A 17,741-nucleotide genomic window follows, 5' to 3' on the forward strand; every position below is an offset into this window, starting at 1 on the left:
TGAAATGTCAGCGTTGCTGCTGCTAACAAGAGGAACCAATTGGAGCCCAAGACCGAACAACACTTGCACACAAAAGAAAACACGCAGCGTGCAGACGAACAAACTTCTCACCACGATACGACTTTAAAATCGGCGCTCGTTTCAGAGTCAAATTGCGCAATCGTTTTGTCTTACTTATACGGTAAAGAACAAACGTCGCAGCTTATATTCAGATAATTATCACATGAACTTGAGTTGATACTGCGATATGGGATTACCTGTTGTTTTGTTAGGTAGTCAGCCAGTGTGTTCAGCAGCTTGTAGTAGATTTCAAACCAGGGTAGATAACTGGAAGAAGAAGCAGAGAGCTGCGTTAATGTAAGGAGAAGCTTGCACTCATTTCATCACCTCCTACAGTAAACAACATGCGATTAATCAAAGCGGATCGGTGTGTTATTTATTTAAAATACAAGCGGAGAGGGATTCAAACTCCAGAAACCTTGAATGTGCGTTGCATCTTCGCCCGAAAGCGCCTATTAATAATTTGACCTATTGTTTAAAGATCAAATACACAAAGAGAGCGTTGATAATGGATTCTGTTCCATGCTACACCTACACCAAAGCACAGAGGCTTTGTTGCACAGAAAAAAGTAAACACTTTCTCGTCTACATTACGACGCTCTTTCATATCCAGGGCTTTTTGCATGCTGTGAAATCTGAATTCCTGTCATGTTTGCTCTTTAGGGCAGCAATAAATAACAGTAAAAATAAAAAAAAATAAAAACAATAAGTTTTAGATTCTTTAATAAAAATGAACCACAGCAGTTTTTTATGGGATGTGGAGGGATGCTATAGTTTACAGGCATGTTGCTCCCAGAGGCACAGGCTTAACAAAAAAACGCAGCTTCCCTTCTCCACCTCCCGCTTTCCGCCCTTCAACCTGCTGCTTTTCATGCCCTCCACATATTCAAAAATAATGCTTCTTTATGCAATTAATGTTAAATAAATTCATTAACAAGCTGAAAATAATTTATACCTCTGTGTTTGTGTTGAAGCTAATCAGGAAGTGCACCAAGCATAAGCTAAAGCAGCTGCGGCATGGCTTCCTTTACAAAGTTGACACTTTCTTGGCCGAGAGGATTTGCTTTTGAAATGGAAGAAAGCCAATTTTTTTTTTTTTAAAGCATAAAAGCTGGTAGGGCTCTGTTCATTTAATGTTACACAATCAAATACAAAACATGGCGTACTACCACGTTATTGAATTTTTATCCAGTTTGGTGGTTTTCCCGTGCAGTTTTTTATATTGAATGATTTTTATTAAGAACTCCTAGCTATTAACTAAACAGAGACTCCCATTAATGCTTCATTAACTTGCACGGATGCAGGGGTTGGAGAATAAATTATTGCCCAAATGAGCCAGTCAATGTGGTTTTCTTACATCACAGATGGAAAAAAATTGAGGAGTATTGCTCAACAGTGGAGTATAAATCATTTTATTTTATTAAAACTTAGAAAAAAACGCTGAAAATTGTAGTCTTTTAGTTAAATGACAATAATTTTGTGTTTTGCGTGTGAGACTTTGCGGTCCTGCTCAAGCAGTTGGGTGGTGACGGAGAAGTTTCAATGACATGGGTCACTTGGCTGCTCTGCAGACTGGAATTAACAAACAAGAAAACAAGAAAATGAACCAAATGCAAATATTCATATCACCAAATCTGCAAGGGGCCAATGACAGAGCGAGTTCACAGAGAAGTGCAGCCAAGCGCACAAATCGGAGAGGCCGAGTGACCATTAGTCTGAAACAATCAGTCTCTTTAACGTGCCAATATTGTGACATCTGCATGAAGATTTACCACAATCAGGTCACACTTGCAGGAGGGACGAAATCAAAGACACTGATATTAATTTACGTGCTGACCGGATATCAACCTGGAGACCCATTTCTGCCACGTCAAACAACGTGCGACACGAATATCTGCGTATCGGGTCAGTTTATATTCAAACAGAAAATGTTCAGTCACATAAAGCAACCGGGAAGAGAAGCCTTCATCTAACCTGCCTTCTGTTTTATATTAAAAACGTCTGGACGATAACTCTTAATTTTGTTTTACGGTTAAAGAAAAGGCTTTCAGAGGAGCAGTCAGGCTTCACACAAAAATGTTGTACATAATTACGTATATTAAAGAAAATATCTGTGTGGAGGGCACGAAGTAAGAATATATTTAAAGGCTGCTCCTCCTCCCCCGGCTCTGCTCTCTGTACATACAAAGTTAAAGTTTGGAAAGCTTAAAGAGAAATACGTCGCAGTTCATCGCTCAGATCTGTTTAGTGTTTTGCAAATCCTCCGATAAGAGAGAGTCTATCACTGGCGTGCACAGTGGGTGGTGGGGGGGGGGAGGTGGGGTTCTCCAACCATCTCAAAGTGCCACGTACTTGAGTCAGAGTCAATCTGTGACCCTCTCACAGCCCATCATGCTCGCCAACGCCAACTTCCCCGTCCAGCAGACGACCCAAGGAAGCAACTTGGGAACACGGTTATGAAAAGAGGCACAAAGCCGTTGTGAGTGTTTTAATGAGCACTGCAAAGACTCAAAATTAAAATAAACGTTGGCCATTAAATGTTTATATACAAAGCCCACTTTGGCTGCCATAAAGTAAGTGGGGTGTTAAGCATGAAACTTATTCTTGTTCCTCAGCCGAGACTTAAATCTTTCTTGCTGCGCAGGCATCAGTAAGTCTTCTGCACTTTGTAGACGGCTGAGTGGAAGATTGCGTTACACGTTTACTTTCTGGGGTCAGGGGTTAAGCACGGGCGGAGGAAGTGTCTTGAAGTACCTGAACATGTGACCGCTAACCAGAGATGTGCAGTCACTGGAATGAACCCTTAACTGTGTTACCTACATCTACAAATTAGATACAAAATTAATTCGCTCAAATGCAAATGACAAGTTTAGAAGTGAGGATAAAACATCACAATTATTATTTTTTTTTTTCCTTTTGTTTTGAGAGGAAGTGTGATCCTTGGTTTTAACTCGGAGCGCCGTCCACATAAAGCTGTCCTGTTCATTAAGGCACTTCTTTATAGAAGCAGAGGTGACAACTTTACAGTTCTGGCCCTCACACACTAACTGTTTTAATCATCATTTTACCTTCTTTAGAAACAGTTAAACCTGGGCCGTCTTGCGTTGGACTTTAAAATATTAACGAATTATATTTCTCAATACTTTGTAGTAATTGATTTAATCATCTTGTAGAATAATAATAAAAAAGACCTGACTTTGACCAATTATTTCGAATCATTTGAAAATTTCAAGATATCTAAAACGCTTTCATGCTTTTGAATGTTCCCCATTTCCCAACAAGAATAAAAAGGAAATAAGATAACAGGAGGAAAAACTGTGGAGCACAAACACGATTTTAAATCCTGAAAGGAAAAAAAAAAAGCGTTTCCTATATGTTATTTTATTATAAATGAAGCAAGTCATGCAAACTACTCAGAATGCATAATGAATTTATACATCATATGTCAAATGAATTAGCATGTCTAACTCAGCGAGAGGGACGGGGGAGCCTCTGCTAATTGGCAGCGAAGCTTCATGCATAATTATGGGCCGAGCGGCTTTGCTGTCGCGCCGTGGCAGTAGCCAAATAACGAGGAGAAAAAGAGAGGGAGAGACGGAGGGAGAGACAGAAAGCATGAGATGGAGAGGGAGAGAAAAGAAAAACAAAGGCCATGGAAGCTGGCCGGGAAAGGTGGGTGGTATATCAGTGTGTATGTGTGTGTGTGTGTGGAGGGGAGGGGGGTGTGAGGGCGCTGTTCTTCACAGCAGCTCATCAGGGCAGCGACAAACCCACGACTGTCCATCAACAGCCACACACAGTCAACACACACACACACACACACACACACACAACATGAGCCTTACAGAGCCTCGTTGTGCAAACGCACACCAGAGGAAGGCTTTGTGCTGCTTTTCTAATTTGTTGTTTGTTAAACTGCATATTACATTCATTATTTTTTTGTTACCATTTTCCTCAGTTAATATTAAAGTGCATGAGCACGTCCACTGAGACTTTCACCAGGGGTGCCTATTCTTTGCGATTGGTTGGGTAATTACATCTGTAAAAGCGCTGCCTTAACAGCAACAACAACAAAAATACTTTGTAATTATCAGGTAATTGTCTTTTTGGAGCATAATTATGCAAAGGAAATACAATTTTCTCAGGTTTCGTGTCTTCTTTTATGTGCGCTGTGATAGAAGACATTCACCTATGAAATAAATAAAAAAAACGTTAAACTTTTGGTTAATTATAGGCACTTAAGTAACATATTTGTGTGGGCAGATGAGAATATAAATTTGTTATTCTGGCATAGTGCAGCTCAGAGTGAGGTGTGAGAATAAATGAAAAGGTTGTCTCCAAAAGATGTGTTCATTTCTAAGATCTCTTAAATTACTTGGTTTTTTATCTACTGTAATGCATAAATCCATATATACACACACACACACATATATATATATATATATACACACACACACACACACACACATACATATATATATATATATATATATATATATATATATATATATATATACATACACACACACACACATATATATAAACATATATAATTAAGGAGGAAAAAAACATTTCTGATGGTAATTTGTGCGTGTTATTTTTAACGGTTTAATGGGAAAAGTCTTCAACTAACATAAAAAATGTGTTTAAACAAATATTTTTGATCCCTTCACTTAATTTGTAAGCAAAATGTAATTGTGAGTATAGAGTAGATTGGAATTTGGATTATGCAACATACCTAAAAAAACATCCAATTCAATTTTTTTATTTAAAAATAAGTTCTTAAAATAACAGAGCATAAAATCAATAGCAACATCTAAAAATAACATTTAAATACAAAATACTTCACTCTCTGGAATTACATTTTTTGGGGAAAAAAAACAAAACAAAATAAATAATAAAACAACAACAACAACAACAGTAAGTGGTACCTGAGGAGACATATGCAGACCCGGCAGCCTTGGGTGAGTCGACAAAAACCAAATCTCTGTTTGCTGTCGATGTCTGTGAGCACAAAGGTGAAATTCTGCCCCACCTGACTTTGAGAAACCCTAGTAAAGACACAAGCATGGAGGAGAGACTTAACGAATTATGTTGTTTTTAATCAAAGAGCGAAAATGAGGAGCAATAAATACAAAACTATTAAGTTGAATATGTACCATAATGACCCACTGCTTGTTTGAAATGCTCTATTAGTTACTCATACTTAAAGATTTGGCTCTCAGAGTGAGCTAAATATTTAGCTGAGCTTCAAAATTGATGTCAAAAATTGTAAGTTTAAGATCCACAACAATAAATCTTTTTTACGATATATTGGGCTCAGTACACATCTTGACCACTAGATGGCAGCAGCTCAGCTTCAGTAAAAAGTCCTTCCTACCAACTCATCTATTTATGTAGATAGATGGAAAATTTGCCTGTCATTTTTCATGTGAAAAATAATAATAAAAATTTCAGATGGTGTTGGTCTGATCGTACTTTAGAGCCTAAACAAAACAGACTCTCTTTGATTTTAGTCTTACCACACTCAAAAATGATTTCTTGCACCGGAGGGTTAGGAGTGGCGATCTTGGATTACCTCATCAGCGTCATCTCTACTGGCAACTGTTAGTACTGTTCTTCTCATCTTTAACATGCCATTCCATCAGAGTAGTGATATTAATGTTGACATCCTGTTGTTTTTACAGTTGCTGTAGAAATTAATGTGCTTTGAACATAACGACGATACCAAAATAACTCATTACACTTCAACAGGCAGTAGATTGGCAGGTGACAATACCAATGAGTGATTGGAGTTTAGAGCTCATCAAATCATGATGATGACTTTGAGAAGCAGAATATATACATCTCATTTTCTGTGCCACATAAATGTGTATTTGGAGTGTGCGATGTGATCATTTTTGATGTGTATATGTGACTGGATTCTGTACAAATGAGGTAAAAGTGAGCTGGGCGCCTAAAAAACAAGGAAGCAGAGAGGGAGAGGAATCATACCTTTCCACGTCGAAGGGAAAGCAGAACTTTGGTATTGTCTTAAGGACCTCCTGAGAAATGAGAACAGAAAAAAAAAACAAGCATTTTCTTAGACAACAGATACAATTAATAAAACTGTGTGTTTTAATATGTTAATTTCTTGGGCTTCCACCAAGTGGGTGAGAGTCAGGCTATCAGCTGGCTGAACAAAATGGGGATTAATGCTAAATGCTACTGATAGCAATCTGACAAAGTCTAAACATCCCAAACAGTGCTGTTAAAAGCACTTAATCCAAATGAATGGGCAATATAAACCACTTTATTTGGCAGAACAGAGTGGAAACGTCCTCTTTCTTCCAAGAATAAGGGAGGGATCCTCGATCCACAGCTTGAATAATTAGCAGTTAATAAGTTCATCGATTATCAGGTGCCAAAGGGAGATGAAAGAGAGGGGGGAGGGAGGGGAGGAGGGGGGTGGTTGCAACACCAAGGCTATGGTGGCAGATTGTAGTGACAATGGGCTAAGCAGCTCTGTGGGGTTAAGAGGTAGGAGGGGGGTACAAGCCTTCAGGGCTTTACCTCCCAACACCTCCCTTGTGGTTCTGCATGCTCTTGAAGCGAGGTAGGAAAGAAGGGGAGGGGGTCTTTTCTTCCACCAGTGGCATATGGGTTTAGACAGGGAGCATGAACAGTGCAGAGCACCATATGGGTGAGCCACTCCAGACCAGCCACACAGCAACCGCTCCCCGGGTCCCTGATCTGTCTGTCGCTCCGTCTCCTCTTCTCTCTGGCTACTAACCTGGCCCAGAAAAGGTGCCAGGTCTTTTATTTTTATTTATTTTTTTACCGTCTGTCTTTCTGCTACCTCTCTCTCAGTTCTGGTCAGTCTGCCAAGCTCAAAGACTAATCCTGGGTGGCTCTTTGCTATGCTCTGGCCCCACTTGCGGTCTCCCTCTTCCTCTTTCGTTTACTTGCCAAGCTCGGCCACAGAGCTAAGGCTTGTGTCCCCCCCCATACCCCACCCTGATTGGACACATCCGAGCTGTGAGTGATGCTGCTGCTCTTCTTCCATCTCTCTGCCTCCCCCAGAGACTGATGCGGACGACAGGTTGGGTGTCTGCCATGGCTGCTGTCTACCGTCTCTAAGACCTCACCACAGGGAGCAGTCACTGATCCCCTGCCCCTCCCCATCAAAACTTAAATCTGTCACCCATGCACAACAAACATTTCTGCAGACAAGCAACCAACGGCAACAATAAGCCATGACAGAATGTGTGTGTGTGCATTCAAATGTACAATGTATTTGAACGTGTGCTTGGTTCAAGGACTTCGTTCAGTGGATAGAACTGTCCATTTATGTCTGTTTGTGTGGGTGGTGGAGTTGGACTAGGCTATATGTTTGTAATTGTATTTATGTCCACATATGGAGCATAAGAGCGGGGCTGGAGGCAAGGCGGGTGGGGTGGGAGGGAAACTGTGATGGAAACGTGTGATAAAATTGAGAACTCAACAAAGATGGAGGGTTCTGTGGCAGAGGAGGTCTGCGTTGTGAGGCAGTGTGTGTACATGTGTGACTAAGTCTTGGCGTGTGCGGCTGTAAAACTGTCACACACATCAGAGCTGCCATCGCTGTACGCGTTTGCTACTATTATTAACCACTACGTACGCACACCAATATGTTCCAGAGAGCCCTCCCTGGCACGCTGCATATGGCACACAAACCCAAACAGACACATGCATGCACGTGCACACACACAGATCTGCTTCTCCCTGCAAATAAAAACATTCCAGTTGCCAGATTTCTGAGTTTTCACAGCCCTGCCCACATCAAGTATCTGCGTTTGAGTGACAGTCCACGAGCTGCAGAGACTCTGATCTCATATAGGATCAGCAGGATGTGATGAGGTTTTACGTGTTTTTAATATGACATAGAAACAATGGACATATTCTATATATACACACATACACTGTAAGCTTCGGTTTTATGCATCTCAGGTATGCCAACATCATAAAGCATACAGGCATCCAACATCATAAAACAGAGGCGTTTTCAAACTGCTGTCTTTAGCCATTAAAGAGACCAGACGGCAGAGCCTTGTGAGCACCTTTTTGAAGTCAAGACAAGATAGACTTTTTTTTTCCCCTTTCTTCACATTTGTAGATTTACATTTTATAGCTGCAATTTACTTTACACTTCAAACATATTTCTTAAATTAGGTTAACAAATTGACAACAATTCCTTAAAGTCAGAAGTGGCGTTGCAAATAGTATTTTACATCTTTTAGCAAAAATTTGATGTTAATTTTACGATGGATTTTGGAAATGGCATGTTTTCTGGATGGTTTCTTTTGTTGTTGAGACGTTTCGTCCTTCATCCAAAGGACTTCATCAATACGAGGCATTGATGAAGTCCTTTGGATGAAGGACCTGACTGAATTATGTTGGATTTTTTACCTGGATTATTGAGCATGAACTTTGATGTAAATAGATGCTGCTTATGTTTGCTTGAACAACAGTTTTGCTGTTCAATGATTAATGAATGATAATCTAAAAACATATCTGTAGGGACAGAGATGGTGTAGAGGTAGGGCAGCCGATTTGGGATCAGAAAGTCGCAGGTTCAACTCCCCGCTATGCCCACATGTCATGGCATCCCTGAGCAAGACACCCAATCTCCAATTGCTCCCCAGGCGCTTACATAGCTGCCCACTGCTCCACCTAGGTGTATCTCACGTGTGATATTTCATCATTGTAAAGAAATATACAATGATGACAAATAAATAACTGATTTACTCACAACACAATGAATAAGGAATATTCTACGCAGTAACGTGTATAGATCCATTTAAACAAATAAGTAAAAGACTTTAATGTTTTTATTAATATCTATAAACATTTGAAGCAGACATTGTAAAAAAAAAATACCACACATGTACATTAGGCCTGTCGCGATAAACAATAAATCAATTAATCGCATGATGAATGAAAATTATCAACCTCATTTTCATTTACCTGCTTTATCGTTTCTTCGTGTCTCTCTCTCTACTGAAGACAAGGCTCAGCTCCGGTGCTCTTCACTGACCTTTCCCTTTCTTTTTTTTAAAAATCCGTTTTAACTGTCCAAAATCGCGTTTTGGGATCGTTAAAAGCAGCTAAGCTGAGAAGCTAAGCTAACAGGCCGACCTCTGGAATAAACCTCTGCCTTGTCAAGCTCCAAAATTCACGGTTGAAACCGGTGCCTTCGTGTAAAAAGGTTTTTTTGTGTTCAAAAAGAAGCTGAGAACTTGTTTACTGATGTTTTTATTGAAAGTTATGTGTGAAAAATGCTATACTAAAGAGCTCACATCACAGAGCGTCCACCATTTTGAGAACCGAAACAACCCATGTCACGTCAAGGGCCCTCCCTCCCATTTTTCTTAAAGAGACACCCGCTCAACTATTCATCCTTTGGTTCAAACTGTCTTCTACTGTCATCATCAGGTGGTCAAAAAAGGTACTACACCCCAAACAAATAATTTCTTCTAAAATTCGACAATTAATTATTGTTAAATTTCAAACAATATTATCGTTTATCACAATAATTTCTGAGACAATAAATCGCCCACCAAAATTTTTTATTGTGACAGGCCTAATATACACTTAAATTTGATAAAATGCAGATCAGTTTGAGGATTTTGCAAATCAATAGGAATGACATATTAGCAAATATGTATCCCAAATTCCTTCATTTGTAGGATGTGATTAAAGCATACAGGAAAAAATGAAACATTTAGAGAAAACTGCATTATGCTGATGTGGATCCTATTTGTCGCAATGGCCCATTGTCAAGTCTAGTACATTTTATTAGTGACCTTAACGTTTCGGGTGAGAATTCTTTTTATCCTTCAAGATGGTATATCTGTGGGTTGCAACTATCTGAGATGTGTTGGCAAATCAAAGTTGATTCGGGATTACGGGAAAAAAAAAAGAGTTAATTTTCAGTTGCAGTCTCAATAAATTCTGAGTATTTGCAACCAAGTGACCAGAGAGCCATGTGGGCATATTTTGCACAGCCATAATTTAAAAATCACGGCTTATTTTTATGTGCCCAGCTTGTAAAACTATATTCTAGGCTAGTCACATTTTTATTGCCCACCTCTGCCCGCATCATACCTGCTTTGGCTCACTATTTACTCTACCTCAACCTTTAGGATTTTATCTACTGGCATACACTTTTGAAATGAACATGGGTTTTTTCCACTTTGGAGTACGCTGTTGGGGGGGGGAGCGTTTTGTTTGGCGTTTCCTCAGACTGATGAAGCCTTCCGGATGGAGGGTGAAACATCTCAGCACAAAAAAACAAAAGAAACCATCCAGATGACCTGACTGAACATAATTGGATTTTATACCTGGATTATTGAGCATGGACTTTGGTGTTTTGAACCAGTTTGACATGACTGTCGACGAGGGAGAGGGCAGGCGCCGGAGGAGAGGCCATCTTAGCACCAACATAACTGTTTTTTTCCACTTTGGAGTAGGCTGTTGGGGGAGAAGCAGTTTTGTTTGGCATTTCCTCAGACTGATGAAGCCTTCCGGATGGAGGGCGAAACGTCTCAGCACAAAAAAAAAAAAAAAAAAAAAAAGAAGAAACCGTCCAGATGACCTGACTGAACATTGTTGGAACATGGGTAGAGATTTGGACCAAATTATTTTAACTACTTCTATTTTTAACTAGCACTAACATTGACATTGTTTATACACGACAATGTATTCCATCAAAACCCAGCTGTTGTGCTTTTGAGACAGGTTGGAGACCCGACACAAAATTGAGAAGTGCTCAAATCACCTGCAATAACTTTGTGATTATTTTTAGAGGAAAATCTGCCACACAAAGGATTTGAATATGATCAAAATTTAAATAAGACCGAGACTCAAGTGAGTAAATTGAGAACCACTGCAAATATCACAAGACAATCTGGACACTTTATAATGAAAGCCATTCGCCAACTAGTCGCCAACAGTCTCAACTATCCACCATATACAGTACAGGTGAAATAATCAGATTTATTTTAAAAAATACTTTTAAAAGCCAGCTGGATTTCTGGAGTCACTGATAGAAATATTTCTATTTGAAAGCAGTTTTAAACAAGAAGATGCTCCCGTTCAGTTTTCAAACCTGCTGTGGATACCAGAGGAAATATCAGCCTTCTTTTTTGTATGTTCACTCGTTATTCTGAAACCAACAGCGTTTTTCTTCCAAAACCCCTTTCTGCTTTAACTAAAGAAACCGATAGCAAGTATGTAAATTGAAACTTAAAATCTTTTCCTTATCCGTCAGTCAGTTTTACATTTCCTGCATTACACCTGTATAACCGGTAACTCATCGTAATCACTTGGCCCTATACCACTGGGATATCTCAACACGACTGGCACAAAGAGGGTGTTCTTCCAGTTTCTTCATACGGTAGGTAAACACACACATGCTCCCCGTACTTGCCATTTTCCCAAGACAAAAGAAAAAGAAGCAGCTAATATATTTGCAGCTTTGCGAAGGGGTGGGAGGCTGAGGGAGGAATCTGCTGCTAGGCTGAGCTTGGCAGACACTGATGTGTGTGCAAGGGTGTGTGTGCTGTTTATCCTGAGTGGAGACAGGGGTATCATTCAGTGAGACAGAATGCTCTGGGTTCCCCCAGTGGACACTCCTGCTATCACTGCATCACATCACTACAACAGCAGCACCGTGCCCCCACAGAATAACAGAGTACAGCAGGAAAGAGCAGGGAAACTTTGCAGCGCAAGGCGACACTCATGCTTTTCTACTCTTAAAAATAGACTAAAACTTCACTTTTATTCTTGCCCTACCCCAGTTCCTTTACAGACATAATTGCAGTGGGAAGGGCTATATATAGCTAAGCAGTACACTAGGTTCTGGGGATATATGAGATATTACTGACAGTACCGTGTGGACTCTACTTGATTTTTTAAAACTGAGATTATACTCGAGCGTTGGGCCTAACACAAGTGAGCTGAGATACACTCACTGCTTTTTTCCCCTCCTAAACAGAAGGGGTCGTTATTTTGAAAACGTTTTTGCCACACCACCACCGGCCATTGAAGTAGAGTAGTACATAAAGTACATTGTTCAAGCACAACACTACTTGAACGCACTTGCTTTATTTTTATGTGTTAGACTTTTGTGTAAATTTGCTACACAGTAGTCCCTCACTACTTTGCGGTTCGACTTACGTGTACTCTCTACTTCGCAGTTTATCAGCGATCGTGGTTTTTCAACGTTGCAATTTTTCAACTATCGCAATTTTTCAATTATCACGATTTTTCAACAATCGCGATTTTTCAACGATCGTCAATTTTAATATTAAGTGATTGGGACAGTACGAGATAAAAAGTTAACGAAAAAATTACTTCGGACAGGTGCCACCATTTTGTATTTTTCTTTCAATAAGCCTATATAATGCCAGTCAAAAGAACTACACTACCCAGAAGCCAATTGTGCTTCAGGCCGCTGCTCTCTGCTGAAATGAAGGGAAAGTTTTGCAGTGCAAAGTCAGAAGTAACGATCTATCTATTAAGCTCATAGAACTGTCAGGAAAGTTGCAAATAATCCTAAAGCTGAACTCGTTCTTCAAGTTGGATCTTCACTGGTGAGTATCTGGGCTGCAGTTGATACAGACTCAGATCCTGGGGGCTGCAGGGAACAGAATGTGGTGGGGTTCGGCCTGGTTCTGGTCGTGCAGTGCTGGTTCGTGGACTCGTGCCCAGATGGTGGACTACATCCTGGGCAGCTTTGCGCGCAGAGTGTCCTTCTTGGAGCTGCAGCATGTGCACATAAACCTGGATGGGGCGGTGGGCTTTGTCATGCTGCAGGGTAGCCGAACCAGAACAGAGCCTGACCGGAACTGAGCTTCTGCAGAGCTGGTGAGTCAACATTTTTTAAATTCCCCATATAACATTCTGCAGTAGCTACTGTACGGTACATATATGCATGTTAAAATTACATAGTTTTAAGAGTTTAGAACATTGCAAGAGTGTGGGAAGGGTTTATAAAGCCTTAATATATATATATATATATATATATATATATATATATATATATATATATACTAAAATAAATATAACGTTCCTACTTTGCTGTTTTTCACCTATCGCGGGGGTGTCTAGAGCATAACCCTCACGATAATCGAGGGACTACAATACTGTTTTCCTTTTAGTGGTTTTGTTCAGTCGTCCTGCTGCTTTCACAAACAAAACTGTATGCAAACTCTGTCCTGATGCTTTTTCTATTTATCCAGACCAAGAGTGACAAATTATGAAAATCTGGGGATGCACATCCAGTTGAAACAACAATCCCCTGATGCACTTTTTGATATTCACAACTGTTTGAGGCCAAGAACTGCACGCACACCAGTCACATAGGAGCCAATTGCCAGTCATGGATCTGTTAGATCTGAATGACAAATTTCATTATGTCTACAAAGTTCCACCAGGAAAAAAAAAATGCTGTGGTACAACTTACCTAATAATTGTAGGTGTACAACCACATCCATATGTGTCCACAATGATAGTTTTGTGCATGTGGACAAAAAACTATGTTAAAGTCTGAAGATAAAAACATTTGTAAATCAATTTTATTCTTAGACGGACAGCTTCATTTCAAAGAGGAACGCCTGTTTCTAATATTACAACAAAAAAGGCATGAATTTTATGAATTGAATGATTTTCATTTTGGGTGTGAATATTAAGAGCAACATTTTTTTTTTTTATATTAAATGTGCTTGGAAAAGAGAGAAGCAGAAAACCAACATGAATGAATGGGGAAAAGAAATGAGTGATGCAGAAAGGGGGAAAACTGGAAGAGAAAGACGGGCAGGCGGGTAGACGAACTGACAAACGTGAATGTCACAAGGAAAGTGGTGGAGAATGATGGACACAACAGTGTGAGAGGGAGGAACGTGGAGAAGGAATGAGAAGCAGCTCAGTTCATGCCCCTCTCCCTCTGCAGCGAGGACTCATCCCTGGAGGGGCTCAAGACTTTAAGCCCCTGCCCTGCTTTATATTCCCTTGGCTACTGCAGCCAGATCAATGTTGCTAGCTACCCAGTGTCTCAGTCTGCAGCTCAGCCTGGCCTCTAGCGCCTTCTCGACAGGATGTAGCTTTAGGAGGAATGGAAGGTGGCGGAAGGCAACATTTTTAACACTAGCTACACATATTAAAGTAGACATAAGATTAAACTGGTGTTGTGTGTTAGCTCTTGTATAAATTTTAGCTATGTCCAAAGCAAAGAGTCTGTTTTTGTTGTTGGTTTCCTAGTTCTTGATTTGAAAGCACATTAAGTAACTGCTGAAAGTACAAGTAAAGCTTTGCGTTGATTATAACATGATTAGCTTACAATATATTTACAGGGCATTTGTGTTTGCTTCTTTAACATTTAAAAGCTTGAAAGGCGAACCTTTAAACTACTGTAATTTTTGCTGTATAAGTTAGTTTTTTGCATAAATTAGCATGCCTGCGATTTATACAGTGAAGCGACATATTTATGTTTTCCCCCCTTATTTATTACCCAATTTTTGGCTGAGATCTGACGATTTCATTCATTCCGACATGGAAAATATTGAACACTACCATTTTCAGCCACTAGAGGGCCCTTGACTAATATGGCAAGCCAAGTGTCTCTTTAATAGGTTAAAGTGGCTATTAATGAGACACTTGGCTTGCCGTACCAAGCCACCTTCATCTCACTCAGGAACTCCTGGAACAAACATCAAAGTGCATTAATTAAGGAAAAGTTCAAGACACACCTATACTATAATGTCGAGCAAACAATTGTTTTAGGTGGTTCTTGTTAAATTTCAAAGAAATGCACAGCGAGTTGTCCCTCTGCGTGTGCACACAGCCGCGAATCTGCTTTTGAAATGCAGCTGATTTGACCGTCAAGTGCATTTAATAAGGAAACGTTAAACTAAGACACAACTTTGCAAAAATTTCGAGCAAACAAATAACTGTTTTAAAGTGTTAATATCATTGAATTCTTGGTGAAGGCCTCCCATGCACACTCCCATGGCCACCATTTGTCAGCCAATCAATTTTTGGCACAACACCGGCCCACAATTCTGGGTTGTCAGTGGTGATGCGTAACAAACATGACACATCAGCAGTGATGCATAATAGATGCAACTTATATGGCGAAGTGACGTTATTTATGGGTTTTTTTCCCACTTTATTAGACATATTTGGACAGCTGCAACTTATACGGCGGTGTGACGTGTATGGCGGCAAGTATGGTACTGCAGATTGGTAGTCAATTGAGAAAGGACATACAAAATGCTTGAAAACACCTGAGAAGCGTGTTCATGACTATCAGTCTATCAATTTCATGCTATACTGTTTAATTTTAACCAAGTATAAATATTAAAAAAATATCAGCTTTAGGAGTTTAAAATACTTATGTATGCTTTGCTACATAAACATTAAGCCAATATAAAACACTAGTTTCTGCAAACTAGCCTATAAAATATACAAGTCCTTTTTTTTTTTACATTGGATGATTATTCTGATCCAGTGGGCTTCGTAATGCCACTCCTCTCAGGATATTTGATCCCAAACTATGCATGTATGTATGACAATATGCATGAGTGGAAGCCTGTTTTACTGGTCTGTTTGAAGGCTGGGTTAAAAGTTGGAAAGCAGTTCGGGTCTGAATGTTTAATGAATGAAAACTAGTTTGCACAAGGCTATCTCGTGTGTCATGCACACTGTGTAAGGCTACGGTGTTTTGAAGCATGCAGGGACTCGGGTTTTCCAGCCAGCCTTCATCGGCAGAATGGCATAGTCAGCAGGGCTACTAACACATCAGCGCTGGAACCTACAGAGTCCAAACTCACCTGTCTTTCACCTCTTCCTCCAGCATACTTTCATGCCCTCTTCATCACCTCTTCCTTTCGTTCCCTACTCTTCCGTTCCTTCCATCCCCCAATCTCCATCCTCTTTCACCTCCCTCCTAAACCCCCTGTCGTCATCTTAGATCCCCCCCCTTCCTACATACCCCACCTTTTCCTCAACCTTACCAACACCCCTCGTCCCCTCCTTCGCCCCCCTTTTCCCAATTAGTCTGTCTGTGTGCAGCTACCCAGCCGATCTCTGCCCATCCTGCCGGTGCTGGTTCGCTCACCCAGCCCCTCTGGCGAACATGACAAAGAGAGATCCTCAGTATTCAAACAGACACACTGCTTTCAAATGCCGAATGGCAGGGTCGACCTGGGTGCAGCTTTAAGCAAAATATTCAAATTCTCAGCCTTTCTTTTTTAAGAATTTGCATGGATATGCATTCATTTGCAACGTGTAAAGGCACAAGGACAGCTGAGCCTTGGTTTTACAGAGAAAGAGAGGAAAAAATAAATAATGCAGAATAAAAACGAGTTATGGTATGAGACCTTGATGGGGTAAACATTGAGCGTTAAAACCAAGCTTCAGAAAGATTAAAACCACACTTTCACACTTAACTAAGGATAAAATATTCCTGCTGAACTGATCATTATTATCAGTAGTACAAATGAGAATAGGTGTGATCCTGTGCACTATAAACAAACTTCCTGAACATTTGCTTTTGTTGTCATTTTCAAAAATAATCTTAAAATGGCATCAAATATGACAAGGTGTGTGTAAAACTGTGCTAAAACAGAAAGATGTTAAGACAGAAATATAGATTAATGTACTGTATATATATAAACAGAAACTAAGAAATACAAACAACAAAGTCCGTGCTCAATAAGAAATACAAAATGTGGCAGATAAGAAAAATGGGCAATAAACGAACTGGGGGAAATTCAACAATGTTATACAAAATATCAAAACAATAAAATGTTCAGTTAATAAAGGCTGTGATTTTGATTGCATGAAATGCCATTTTTTTCATTGTGGCAAAAAAAAAATATTTTTTATTTTTTGTAAGTTTTGTTTTTGTCACATACTGTGCCAAGGTCTTTTCAATTCAGATGCATTACGAAATCAATGATTTCCTTAATAAATGTTAAAGAAACAAGACTTATTAACAATTAGATTACAGAATACGGTACATTAAATCAGGGCTTTACAAGCAATGGAGAATTAAGTCAAGTAAAGTCTCCCAGTATTGTTGACTGAACCACTGGTCAATGTTAAAATCAGTGGATTTACTTCTCAGAAAGAAAAAAACAAACAGCACAAGTATTGTGATACCTGGATAGAGTTGCCCAAGTCATACTGGTTACTTATTTAAATTCATGTCTGAGAATGGGGCAAATAAACAGTTAACTTTCTTTTAGGTACAATATTTTGAATCATCTATACAGTAGTACCTCGCTACTTCGTGGTTCGTTTTTCACTGACTCGTTCTATCGCGGTTTTTCAAAGTAAGATTGGACATGACACACAAATGGCTGATTGATGGATGAGCTGCACGCTCGGCATGGAATTTTTATTTAAAATAAATTATTTTAAATTATTTAGCACCTGTGTGCAGCCCACACCACAGGATAAGCCTCCTCCTGCAGCTGATCAGCTGATCTCTGTGCATAGTAGAGAAGTGGGCGTGGCCAAGACCGCTTGCAGGTTGCAAAGAGCAACTGAGGCAGAGAGCTGAAATCATGACATTATGTGCTCTTTTAGAGCGTTTAGAGTTTAGAAACATTGTTTAGAATATTGAAAGAGTGTGGGAAAGGTTTAAAATGCCTTTA

At 39.7% G+C, this 17,741-nt stretch overlaps 1 protein-coding gene across 1 annotated transcript in view; it reads right to left on the reverse strand.

The window, feature by feature from the left end:
- dennd1b (DENN/MADD domain containing 1B) overlaps nt 1-17,741 on the reverse strand; it is a 136,803-nt gene that overhangs the window by 81,146 nt on the left and 37,916 nt on the right. The window contains exons 4-6 of the mRNA XM_037697971.1: nt 6,055-6,104; nt 4,992-5,111; nt 258-327 (exon numbers count right to left, since the gene is read on the reverse strand). Coding sequence (XP_037553899.1) covers nt 258-327; nt 4,992-5,111; nt 6,055-6,104 — 240 coding nt within the window. The remainder of the gene's footprint in view (nt 1-257; nt 328-4,991; nt 5,112-6,054; nt 6,105-17,741) is intronic.

This window comes from Nematolebias whitei, chromosome 3 (assembly GCF_014905685.2).
Source record: "Nematolebias whitei isolate Nwh7 chromosome 3, NemWhi1, whole genome shotgun sequence".
NCBI classification, from domain to species: Eukaryota; Metazoa; Chordata; class Actinopteri; order Cyprinodontiformes; family Rivulidae; genus Nematolebias; species Nematolebias whitei.